This window comes from Oreochromis niloticus, linkage group LG13, assembly GCF_001858045.2.
Source record: "Oreochromis niloticus isolate F11D_XX linkage group LG13, O_niloticus_UMD_NMBU, whole genome shotgun sequence".
Lineage (NCBI taxonomy): Eukaryota > Metazoa > Chordata > Actinopteri > Cichliformes > Cichlidae > Oreochromis > Oreochromis niloticus.
Window position 1 is genome coordinate 15,509,023 of NC_031978.2, and position 13,467 is coordinate 15,522,489.

Sequence of the window (13,467 nt, forward strand, 5' to 3'; positions counted from 1 at the left end):
TTTTCACTCCAGTCAACTATCCGTCAATCCGAAAATATGTCTGTCGCCCTTCTATAAACTCTGCGTTCACTCGACACTGTTCAGCTCTCGTCTCCCTCGCTTCCTGCAGAGTGCACACGGCTCCCCACTTGCGCCCACCCCCTCTACCTGAGACTACTTCAGGGTTCACTGGAGCTGTAGTACATATCAATACCATATCAAAAATAATGACATAAACCTCAAAACACAAATACAAAGGTTGTGCATGTAACTGACACACATCACATACCTTACAGGCAATTATATACATTCTTGAACACATTAAACATTTGCAATTAACCATGAACACCAATGAACTATTTAAATAACTGACCTTTTTATATAGCCAGGGCTACACAAAGAAGAGAGATGGACTGGCGACAGAAAAGCCGATCAGCTGATCATTAAGCAGTTTCACGATTGAAGTAGCAGCAGGAAGGTGAGGGAGAGAGAGAGGCAGTTGCTCCATATATCGGTTGTTAAGCTTAACGCGGGAATGCTTTACAAACATTCAGAGATGAACTTACACACTTGCTTTACTTCTCTCTGGGATAACTTCCTCGGAGATGAAATGCTGGTTTGGTAGTGAGGCTACAAATACACACAGCCGCTCTATCACGTGATGCATACTGCTCCGACATGCTACGGTTATGAGCAGAGTTACGCCGTGTTGCAAGTTTTGTGAGGTGTTTTTTTGATATTTAATGGATCGGATTACATTTTTTATTTCTCACCGATATCCGATCCAGTAATTTAGGTCAGTATCGGACCAATACCTATACGTAATATCGGATCGGTCCATCTCTAGTGGATACTGTATTGTTCTTTCTTTGTGATTTTTTATGTTTAAGTTGTTTGTTGCTGGTTTTTAGCTTGTTTTTTGTCTGTTTGGGAGCTGACACAATCTCAATGGAGATGGGTCTTTGGGGGGGGGGTAACAGGAGGAGAGAAGCTGCAGAGAGGCGTGTAAGACTGCAACTCTACTTCCTGGTCCCAACTCTGGATAGTAATTCTGGACTTTAATGCAAAATAAGGAAACTTTGATTTCTGTAGCCCTATATCATGCACAGTTTAAAAAAGAAGCCTTTTGCACCCCGTCCTTGCAGATTTGTGAACCTGCAGAAGGAGACAAATTCTCACACAAACTTGCTTCCTGTGTGAAAGAAAAAAAAAAAAACCTGTTAGCAGAGAGGTAGAAATGAAACTGACCCTATAAGAAAACCTGCTTTTGCACTGAAAATATATAAAGTATATACTGGATTTTGGCAATACTGAAAATTTGACAGTGCAGGACAATCGTTACTGGTGGGTTTTACGAATACGGATAGATGTGGGAATTTGTTTTCACCTATCTGTCACACAAAGGTAAGATCCTATAAATACTGTGGTGATGATGGGAGAGCCCGTTTTGCACTGAGCTAACTGCTTTATCCTTGTCAGATCTGATGGTACTGTTAAAACCTGGGGGGCAGCAATAGAGAAGTACTCAATAAAAAGAAAAGGAAGAGTAGAAAGGGAGGGACACTACGTGGTACTGGTGGGTTGCAAATTTCAGATTGCTCATTAACAGCTGGGTTAAAATTTTAACAAGGATGCTGGTAACAGTGCGTATAACTTTACTATTAACTTTACCTTACACTTACACTAAACTTTACACACAAAGATTTTGTGTGTTAAATTATTTGGCTGTTGGTATTTCTTGGCCTCTGTACCGTACCAGACATTTTTAACAAAGGTGGTGGCAGTGTTGCTTGTTTAAGACAAATAGGAAATTCAAGTTTTATTACAGTACATCTGAGGCCATTTTCATAGACACTTTAATCTGTCACAGTAGAAAAACCACACGACCACCATTAGATTTCACCACAGTAACTCTGGAGAAATAATTTGTGCAGCTATACAGTAACTGTATGACAGTATTGTCATTCCTAATTGTCATCTGTTTCTGTTCTCCAACAGGGTGAAGGTATATAAGTTACTTACAACAAATTAGGTAATCACCTTGAAATTATCTAAATATTACAACAAATAATTACAAATTATTTTCATTTTATGTTTGTCAGTTAGTGCTGTAGTGTGTTGTCTGCTGTCATCAACCTGTTGTGTAGTAACTTATATCTTCTTCTTTTTAATGACAACAAAATTTATTCCTGTGATGCAGAAGAACAGTTTGTTGCGTACTTTGCTTTTGTTTTCACTGATGTGTTCACTGGTTTTAATGTAATAAAGATGAGCATCAACTTCAATGGATAATTCTGACCTCTATTTTCACGATGTTAATTAAAACTGTTTATTTATTCATTTATTTATTTATTTTTTACTTTAATTTACTTTACTGTCAGTGCTATTATATGTTCAGGGGGTACATATTTGTCATTCACTTGTGTTAATGTTAAATTAATGAGTCAGTGTGGCTCTTAAACATTATTTCTTACACCTAGTTTGAAGCAAAATACACCAGTGATGCAATAAATTTAAAATATAACATCACACAGTAGGAGGAACTAACAAGAAGGCAGGGTTGAAGTGCTGTATTTGCATGTTGCATACATTCATAGAAAGAACCAGACTTGACAGTAGCTCATATGTTTGAAGTCTACTCACTCACAGGCATGGCTGCTCATCTCATCATTCTTCTTCTCTTCAGTGTGCTCAAAGGTTGGTCACAGGTCACCTCATGTTTCAAAGGCTAATGTCAACAGATGATCAAATTAATCACTGTTAATACTTTTTGTAGTATGCAGTTTTATACTTATACATACTTTTTATACTACAATGTATCTGCATGTACTAAAGAAAAGACTTGAATAATGTTTTAAGTAAATATAACCGTTAAAATACTTTGTTCTTCTTGTAGGAGTTCACAGCATAACTACAGTCAGTAAAGTATCAGTGAAAGCTGGAAAATCTATCTCCATCCCATGTCTCTATGAGTCTCAATACAAAAACCATGTGAAGTACTTGTGTGAAGGATATTATTGGACGTCCTGCAGATATGCAGTAAAAACAAACAAACCAGACCCTTCAGGAAAATATTTAATCTCTGATGACAAAAAACAGAACATTTTTACTGTGACTATAAACCAGCTGACAAATGAAAACACTGATTACTGGTGTGTGGTGGAGATTAATAAGGGAGAGGATTATCCACAGTATTTTCACCTGTCAGTTACCAGAGGTACGTGACCATCGTTGTAAACATTTAAAGTGTTTGTCATTAAAAGTTAATAAAAATAGACATTAAATCTGAATTTCCAGTGGTTTATAGAATCTGCTTTTTTTAAATCCTTTTTTCTATTCATTACTTTATATTTTTTTATTTATTTGTTTTTTGTCCTTGAAGGCACCCCCAGTCTCTATGTGGATCATCAGAGGATTACAGGATATATTGGAGAAAGCATAACTATTAGATGTAACCACAGTAACTCTGGAGAAATGAAGTGGTGCAGGCTGGGCAGGAACTGTGTGACAGGATCATCTGGATCCACAGATGGAACAACAGTGACCGCTCACATGAGCGACCCAAATGTTTTCACAGTGACCATGAGTGGACTAAGGTCAAAGGACAGTGGCTGGTATTGGTGTGCTAAAGCGGACATTCAGATACCAGTATATTTAACTGTTACTGAGAACACTAGTAAGTACTGCAAGATATCAAATAAAATCCATGTATATGAATTCTTTCTCTTTCTACATTTTACTACTGTAAGAGATATTAGGATGATAATTGTTGCAGTACTCTCGTGATGACCTTTCTTTATTTTAAATTATAGCCACTACCCCTACTACTGCTACTACTACTAGTACTACTATCTCTACTACTATTCATACTGTTGCTGAAAATGGAACAATGGAACAAGGGAAAACTTCTACAATAGGAGAAAATAAACACAGGTCAGATATTTTATATATTTATTTGCAGTAATCAGAGGTAACATATTTCTTAAAATGAAGTATAAACATTTTTTACATTAAACATTAAACTAAACAAAATCATATTTTCAATCTTCATGTTGCAGAGCTTCATTTGACCCAAGGATCCTCGTCATCCCTCTGAGTGTGTTGATCTGGATTGTAATTGTGGTGTTGTTGATCTGGTTTATACTGAGACACAGTAAGTATTACTAAACTTGAATTTATATCCATGGTAATTGTTTTCTCCAAAATCTTTTAAATTCAATTATTACACATTGTTACACAGTGTCAGTAACAGCAGTTTTATTTTTCTAGAGCAGAGTAAAGCAGACTCATCAGTCACGCCAACGGTAAGTTATGGTGATCGGTACATAGTACTAAAAGAATAGGAGATCAAAATCACAGCACAAAATTTCCTAATGACAGTTTGGCAGATGTTCTAATTGTGTTTTGTTTTTCAATGCAGGCTGAAGAGGAAATAATATACTGTGATGTTAGACCCAAGAAAAGAAGTTTAGCCAAGGTACCTCTAACCTTTATAAACCTGGTATTTTCTCAACACTGACACCATGCACTTAAAAAATGATCCTATGGGGCACTCAGTGAGTGTAAATGCATTGTATAATTTTGATTCTACACAGGTGGACAAGGAAGTGACATACTCTGAAGTTAGACTCTACGAAAAAGGGAAGGTAAGTTAACCAAGGTAACAAACTACAGCACTATCAACAAATTCAGTTTACAATTATCAGTAAACGTACTGGTCACATGAAAGTATACTGTATGTGTGATTGAGTCGAGTATTAGAAGGTGAGTTCTAATATGTCTGTCTGATAAAATGAATCTTCATATGGTAAACTGGTGTGTATTTTATATAACTTGTAAAATGCAACCACAGCTATGAAGAAATGAAACCATTATTCATTCACAAAGCTGTATTTTGTGTCGCATCTGATAACTAAAACATTTACTCCTTGTAGTTCATTTAAGTACTGCTATTTTCTTATAACTGACATCCTACACTTTAAAAAGTAGGAGTACTAGAGCAATAGAAAACTACCCTCCAGTGTTGGACATGTGGGTAAAAATCACCTGAGGTAATGCTAAAATACTACAACTACGCATATATATATGTAAGAATATACGTAGACTTTAATCTAAGATTTTTTCATAAAGCACAGCAGAAGTGTAAAGTGCTCAGTCTCTATTTTTGCTCCTGCCCAGAGGTCATTTGCTGAAAGTGAAACGGAAATCTTGTACAGTTCTGTTGTTACGAAACAACGCATGAAAAGGGTAAATATTACAAGACCTGAACCCAACCACACACTGTATCTCACCTCCTTTATTTCCTTCACTTCAAATCATTCTGTTTGTTATCCCAGTGTCATGCTTTCCTTTTAAATTCGATCACATTTTTATTTGCTTTTTCTAATTTCCCAACAAATGTTCATAAGATTTGTTTCTGTTCTCCAACAGGGTGACGGAAAAGACACAGGAGTTACATTAGAGCACATTAGCTAGAATTTAAAAGATTAAATATTAAAACATTTGCAATTTTATCTATTTTATCTGTACCTATGTTACTGGAGTCTTGTGGTGCAATGTCTTATCTGCTGCCATCAGCTTGTTATTAGTAAATCTTTTCTTCTTCTTGCTAACTTTTTTCCTGCGTAGCTGTAAAATGGCTCAAAGAAGCATTGACCTGTTTGTTTGCTCTTTTTCAGGATCATTAATATGATTCTTGGTTCTTGTATTGTAAGCATCAACAATAATGGATAATCTTGGCTTTTTAATCTATATTAAACATTTTTGTTTTGTGCTTTAAATCGTTGCGTTATTCATTCTATTATATATTATATAAATGTATTTTTTGTGACTATAGTTGAAAGAAAAAGTGCCTGTCAATAGAAAAGCTGTATAAGCAACAGCAGGGATTTTAAGATGAGAGTGGACTGATATATAGGCAAGTATTGGGCCACACCTATTAATTTTTTCAGTTTAAATGTTTACAGTCCATTGCAACAGGTGGATAAAATCAAGCACCTAGCCATGCAGTCTGCCTTTCTATACCTTTTTGAAAGAATGGGTCATTCAAAAGAGCTCGCCAAATTGGTACTGTAGTGTTACGGTAATAAGCTGCCACAGTTGCACCATGTAAATTTTTTATTATTTCCTAGATATTCCACATATAGTTGTATTGAAGCATTTAGGAACCACAGTATCTCAGCCATGAAGTTTCCGACGATGTAATTTTACAGACCAGGGTATGAGTGGCGATGCATATAATACATAAAAGTTACCAACAGAGCTTGAAGACTCCTTTGACATTAACATCAGCACAAAGAACTGTGCTCCTGAGCTTCGTGGCATGTCTGAGCAGCTCCTGTAGGTGTAATTGTTGGCCCAGTACTTTTTCCATGCTGTGTATTTCAGTATCATATCTGAATATATGCATACAACATGGGTTAAAAAAAAGTAACTTATTGCTGTCATGTTTTAAGTAACTCAGTTCACAAAAAGGAAAGGCAGGACTACACTGGATAATTGTTGATTATATTTTATGATTATATATATTTTGTCATGGTCCCGGGACTCCTACCCGGTATTTTGTATTTCTTGTATTGTTGTCATTTGATGTTATTATGTTTTAGGTCCACTGTTTATTCTAAGGGTGCCTAGGTTGTTCTGTTAAGGTGTTTATTAGATTTCCCCTCATGAATTTACCCTATGTGTCCCCCTCCATGTATCTGTGAGTCCCCATGCCTCGTTTCTCCTCCTTGTGTTTTATTCCATGTTTTCCCCAACCCATCATGTCTGTGCTCTCCCCGTGTTCTCTCCTCCCCTCCTGTCTGAAAAGAACTGTCTCTGTCGTTCTCCCTTCTCTGAACTGTGTTAGACAGCACACTGTTCCACAAGAGATGGTTACTAGTGTTGTGTTTTGAAACTGCTTCTGTGACTGTCTCTGAGCTAATCTCTTCCAGGATTGCTAACTCTCACCTGGAGAGTTTAAAAGTAGTGGATTTTCTAAGACCAGCCTGCCTTAAATCTATATCCCCTAAAACAGTTTGGCACCATTAACCTTGTTTATCCAGTGACTGTTACTGTTCCTGAGCTCCGCTCTCCGCTCTCCACCTCCAGTTCCTGTTCCCAGGGCAGCTCGGGCCCAGCTTTCCCTTGCACCAGTATCAGGTCATTGGGTGAGGGTGGCTGAGGTCCAGCTGGTCCCTGCTTCTGTCCCCAGGCTGGCAGAGGCCCCTTTCGTCTCTGCACCCGTACCTGCTCCTCGGGTGGGGTTGACAGACACCCAGCCATTACCTGCGCCTGTTCTGGTTCCCCGGGTGAGGGCAACTGTGATCCTGCCAACTCCTGCACCTGTTTCTGTTCCTCAGGTGGGAGCAGCAGAGGTCCAGCTAGCACCTGCACCTACACCGGCTCCCAGGGTAAATACAGCCAGAGCACAGCTCGTCCCTACACCCGTTCCTTGGGTGGGGATGACTGGTGTTCAGCCAGCCCCTGTTCCTGTTCCCCGGAGAAGGGTGGCTCGGAGTGCACTTCAGTCACCAGCTCAGTCACCGGTTCAGCTACCTGCTCTACCAGCTACACAACCACCATTACACCTCCTATGTTCGTCCCTGGTGCACTTATTTCAGTTATTGACTATGTCTTTAGTTCAGTTCAGTTCAACCTGTTCAGTCACTGCCTGCCTGCACTGGAAGCTCTTGTGAGCTCACTCAGCCAGCTAAGGACTGTGTTGTGCTGACAAAGCTTGGACAGACTGTTTACCCTGCACAGCCCCAGCCGTTGCATTCTAAGCTGGCTGCGAGCCCTGTGCAGCTACAGTTAGTGTCCCTGTGGTCAGGGGTCTCCACACCTGCTGGTCCTGCCTCTGTTCCTGCTGGCGGTTCGGATGAGCCCGGCCAGCACCTGCCCGGCTCTGGTGAGCCCGGCCAGCACCTGCTCGTCTCCGCTGGTGGCTCAGGAGAGTCCATTCAGCCGCCATCTACTCCACCATCTGCTCCAGCTCCGTCGCCTGTGGCTGCCACACCACCGTCTGGTCTTACCTCGTCTGGTCTTGCCTCGTCTGGTCTTGCCTCGTCTGGTCCTGCCTCATCTGGTCCTGTGCCCACCAAGCCTCGACCAGTACGCCTGACGCCTGAGAGTCACCGCCGTCTTCCACGCAGTCGGCCTCCGGACCTGCTCTGTAGCTGCCGCTGTCTTCCACGCGGCCGGCCTCCAGACCTGCTTTGTAGCCGCCGTCGTCTTCCATGCGGCCGGCCTCGGGACCTGCTCAGTTGCCCGTGCTGCTGCCACTTTTCACGGGATCGGCCCCCTGAGACGTCGAACTATGGACTCATGTTTGACCCAGCTCCTCAGTTTGAGTTTTGGGCCCCTGCTGCTGGAACTTTGATTTCTTTGGACTGCTTCCCTGGACTCCAGCATTTTTGTTTCGAACTGTTTTTGTGTATTTCTAGACTCAGTTTAGGACTCATGCTCCTTGTATTTCGTTTGTATTTCGGTTGGTTCCGGTTTAACAGTGTTTTCCATGTTTTGGAGTCTAATGTTTGATAACATGAGATTTGTAAATTACAAAGGGATTTTTTCTATTGGACTCCTTTACTAGTCTTTCAAAACATTTTTTTCTTGTTCTTATTTATTACTAATGACTCAGGCTTTTTTCACACCTTGTCTCATGTGACAACCTACATGATTGACATGATTGATTAACGGCCCTCAGGATCACCTCCAAAGGGAACAGTCCCCACTAGGGGTATATAACCTGTGACTCCTCACCAGTTGCTTTAGAACTGAAGAAGCCTCTTGAGTGAGAGGCAAAACATCTTTAAAAAAAAAAGAAAAATGAAAAAAAGAAAACTAAAGAAGTGCAGCTTTTCTTCTTTTTAAGCTCTTAAGATTAAAGAGTTCAAATAATTTCTTATTTTACCACATTTACATGTCTCTCATGTTTCTTCTTTTTTTTCTCCAAGGGTCAGAACAATGGGGCTCAAAGTCAAAGTAAACTTTATTGACGAGGCTCCAGTTCCATTCAGTTCAAAAGAACAACAATAAATATAGAAAGAGTAGGAATAAGAAGAATAAATCTATATACACTTTGAGACTGAGGTAAGAGGAGTAAATATACACTTTGAGGTAAAAAGGGTTAATAACAGTCCAACATTTACAAATTACAATTGAGATTTAAAGTGACTTTGAAGTGGTTTAAAATGACCAATGTAGCAGCTTTACAGTTTACAGTATGAGTGATTTAAGGTGACCTTGAGTGAAATAAAGTGACCAACATGAGCAGGATTCCTGAGAGTAGGATTGTCCATAGAGCAACATCTGTATTTACAAAGGCAGTGGTATGTGTAGTCCAATAGAGTCAGTTAGTGGTAAATGTGGGTGTGTGTGGTGGGGGGTAGTGGGGGAGCTGGTAGTGAGTTCAGGAGTCTGATGGCGTGTTGGAAAAAGCTGTCTCCATCCAGGAGATTTTTTTTTTCTCTTTTTAAGTGCCCTTTCCCCCTCTTCCCTTCTGTTTTTCTTTTCCTTCATCTTTCTTTCTCCCTTTCCTATCCCTCAGTCATGTCTGTCCCGTCTGTAACAACTGAAAATAAAATAAAATAAATAATAACAACAAAGGTTGATCAAATGGACCAATACGGCAAGGCCGTGATGATCCATTTGGCAAAGTAAATCCATTGGGTATCCTTGTTGGTCTTCAGACAACAATTCTGATGGCTAAAGAACCAAATGGGACAGGCAAAAAAAAAAATGAAAAAATAGGAAAAAGCTGTCTCGCGGTCTGGAGGATCAGGCCCCAATGCTGCGATAGCCTCTGCCGGATGAGAGGAGGCAAAAGAGACCACATGAGGGGTGTGAGGGGTCAAGCATGATACAGGAGGCCTTACTGATGCAGAGGTTGTGGAAGATGTCTTGTAGCAGAGGGAGAGATGTTCCAATGATCTTGGCAGCTGCTTTGACGGTCCGATGTAGCTGGCTGAGGTCGCTGACTTTGCAGTTTGCAGTTTCCAACCCACACGGGGATGCTGCTGGTCAGAACACTCTCAATGGTGCCCCTGTGACATACAGTTCTGTGGTTATCATTTCATGAGACTATACTTTAAGGTATCCGTTTACCACACTATGAGAAGCTGTTTTCACACTGTGAGAAATTTTTCCTAATTTTTACACATTTTCTTAACGCATGAGCAGCAGGGCTTGACTGACAGTGTGTCAGTGTAAAGAGGAGGAACACATTTAACTCTAAATCTTCAACGTGGTATCAGGTGCACCACTATGGGAAGAATCAAAATACAAAAAAATTACAAAACTGATAAATGGAAATCTTTAAATTTAAATGGGTCTTATAAATGTTATAAGACAACACGGTGGTGCAGTCGTTAGTTCTGATGTTCTGACCGGGTACTCCAAATTCTTCCCAGAGTCCAAATGTAAGTGCAAATAGTCTGGCTCTCTGTGTTTGGCCCACCACAGACTGACAATCCATCCATGGTGTACCCTATGGCAGTTGGGATAGGCTGAATTGTAAAAACAGATACAATATACAAGATATACAGATACAATATTAATAACAAAGCACAACTACCTCCGGAGAGCAATGGCTCTATTAAAACTTTGATGTTTGTGATATCTTTATTACAAGTATGAGTATAGATTATTTATGCTGATATCAGCATTGGTAAACAGGTTTGACAGAAGTAACAAGGGTTTATTATTATTATTATTATTATTACTATTTTGTTTCACCAACACCACAGCAAAACCTGTAAGTAATTCTCTCTCTCTATGTTAAAAATGATCAGAAGTATAGTATATCCGTAGCTTTTTGTGTGGTATCCACAGATTCCAGTAAGATGCGATGTCGTTCTATTAAAACCACAGTGTGTTGCACCCAGGCACATCGTTAGCCCTGGGCTTTGAATAGTCCATATCTCACAAAAGAATTGCTTATCAAAGGGCAGGTGTAGTTTTACTAGGAAGTAATTTGTGTACTGTGTACTGTATGTTTTTCATAAGTAAAAATTGAACCCTTCTCTTGAGTGTATTTTGTGCACTTTTCCCTGGTTATATTTGATGTGCTGTTCAAAGATATGTACGTTTGTGTATTCAGAGCATGCCATAAAGACGTTGATAGAGGTTAATGTGTTTTGTCTGTTCACTAATGAATTGTAGTGGGCATTTGAAGATACTACACAGAATACCTGAAAATAATGATGTCTTAAGGTGCCATCTTGTGGTCAGTTTGACATGTAGTTGGGTTTTTGATGTGGGAGAAACAGGGACTTGATCAATAATTATTGGGTAGATATTTGTCTGTGTAATGCTTCAAATATTTTGTCATGTCTTTGGATTCTCAGATTCTACCAGTTTAGTTGATCATGTGTTGCACTGAGGACAGAAATCAAGTTTCTAGTAATATTTTTTGAGTCACATAAAAATGAAAAGCGATTATGGAAATAAAAGATGGATCACCATTGATGTTGACTAATGTGAATGTTGTGGATGATCTATAGATACACTGATATTACTAAACCTCCCCTCTGACTTACCTTTACTGATTGAGTGAGATGGGCCGTACAAGCAGTGAACAGTGCAAAAACTCTCTGTATAATTGTGCGCAATACAGAAAACACGTGTATTGAATGAGAAACCACTGTGTTCATGGTGCATCTGTTGGGAATCATGTAGCAACAGATGTACTACAATACATTCCTCTGAAATGGTCAGGTATAAGGACTGGACTGAAAATGAGTAAAAAAAGCAGACAATGTGTCAAGACCTTCAAAAAGCATGGAGAGCAATTGCATCAGATCACTTTTAAAAATTACAAATAAGTCTGAACACGTTCCAAAACCTCAGAATTTCAGTTTTCTGGCATTTGTTCACATAGTTACATTATCCACTTAAACAAAATGTAGCAATGTAGAATATCTCACCCAGTAGTGTATGTATACACTACTGGACATACAAGTAAATACAAGCATATCTTAAGAGAACACAAAAGTGCATGTTAGGTAAGGAGCTTTTTACATCTTGCTGGGCTTCTCATTTAATGCATTCCTAAATGTTGACAGTTCACCAACATAAGCATGTAAAAAACGTTAATACGTGCACAGAAGGGGACTTTTTATTTATTTTTTCATCTGAACTTAAGCTACCTTATCAGCAATGGTGTCTCCATATATTAAGAAATGTTGCAGCAAAACCATGCAGCAGGGTTATGTATGTGTGCATGCTCTAGTTGTTGTCTCACTGAAAGTTCTTCTTCTTTGTACTGCATTGTGGTTCTTATCAGTGAACATCATACAGTATAAGGAACTAATAGGAAGGCATCTTTTAAGTGTTGCATTTGCATAATGCATAAATTGAAAAGTAGAACCAAACTTGACATTGGTTTATGTGTTTTGTCTACTCATTCACTGCCATGGCTGTTCATTTCACCGTTCTTCTCCTCTTCAGTGTACTCAAAGGTCAGTAGTTTAAATATCTCATGTTTCAAAGGTTAATGTCACCAAATTGTAGAATTAAAAACTATTAAACATATACAATCTTGTAGATGAAAACACTCTGTGTGTACATGTAAAATAGACACGTCATGTAAAAGAAAAATGTTACAAGAAAACATAACCATTAAAATACTTTGTTCTTTTTGTAGGACTTCACAGCATATCTACAGTCAGTAAAGTATCAGTGAAAACTGGGAAATCTATCTCCATCCCATGTCTCTATGACTCACAATATGTTAATAATGTGAAGTACTTGTGTGAAGGATATTATTGGACGTACTGCAGCGATGCAGTAAAAACAAACAAAGCAGACCCTTCAGGAAAATATTTAATCTCTGATGACAAAAGAAAGAAAATTTTTACTGTGACTATAAACCAGCTGACCAATGAAAACGCTGATTACTGGTGTGCAGTGGGGATTGATGGACGGGTGGATGATGGAGTGCATTTTCAACTGTCAGTTACCAGTGGTGAGTCTCCATTTTTCTACACATTTCAAATAGTAAAGTTTAGTTTTTTTCAGACTGAATATTCTCTTATTTGTCATGTTAGAGAATAGACGTGTAGACTGAATTTCCAAGAAATTTTCCATTCATTACTTTTATCAAGTTATTCATTTATTTTCCTTGAAGATACCCCCAGTCTCTATGTCGATCATCAGAAGATTACAGGATATATTGGCGAAAGCATAACCATCAGATGTCACCACAGTAACTCTGGAGAAATGAAGTGGTGCAGGCTGGGCAGGAACTGTGTGACAGGATCATTTGGATCCATAGATGGAACAACAGTGACCGCTCATATGAGGGACCCAAATGTTTTCACAGTGACCATGAGTGGACTAAAGTTAGAGAACAGTGGCTGGTATTGGTGTGCTGAAGGGGACATTCAGATACCAGTATATTTAACTGTTACTGAAAAACCAATTACTAGTAAGTACTGTAAATTATCAACTAAACTCTACAACTATATGAATTGAATTCATTTATAAATGTTATAAATGTTAGTA

At 39.0% G+C, this 13,467-nt stretch overlaps 1 protein-coding gene across 1 annotated transcript; it reads left to right on the plus strand.

The window, feature by feature from the left end:
* Positions 1 to 2,372: 2,372 nt before the first annotated feature.
* Positions 2,373 to 4,922, plus strand: LOC106098244 (polymeric immunoglobulin receptor-like). Its single transcript, XM_019366270.2, has 9 exons — positions 2,373 to 2,676; positions 2,876 to 3,196; positions 3,362 to 3,655; positions 3,792 to 3,912; positions 4,038 to 4,132; positions 4,249 to 4,283; positions 4,400 to 4,456; positions 4,575 to 4,625; positions 4,914 to 4,922. The coding sequence occupies exons 1-9, from the start codon at positions 2,604 to 2,606 to the stop codon at positions 4,920 to 4,922; spliced, it is 1,056 nt and encodes a 351-aa protein (XP_019221815.1). The 5' UTR covers positions 2,373 to 2,603.
* Positions 4,923 to 13,467: the final 8,545 nt, after the last annotated feature.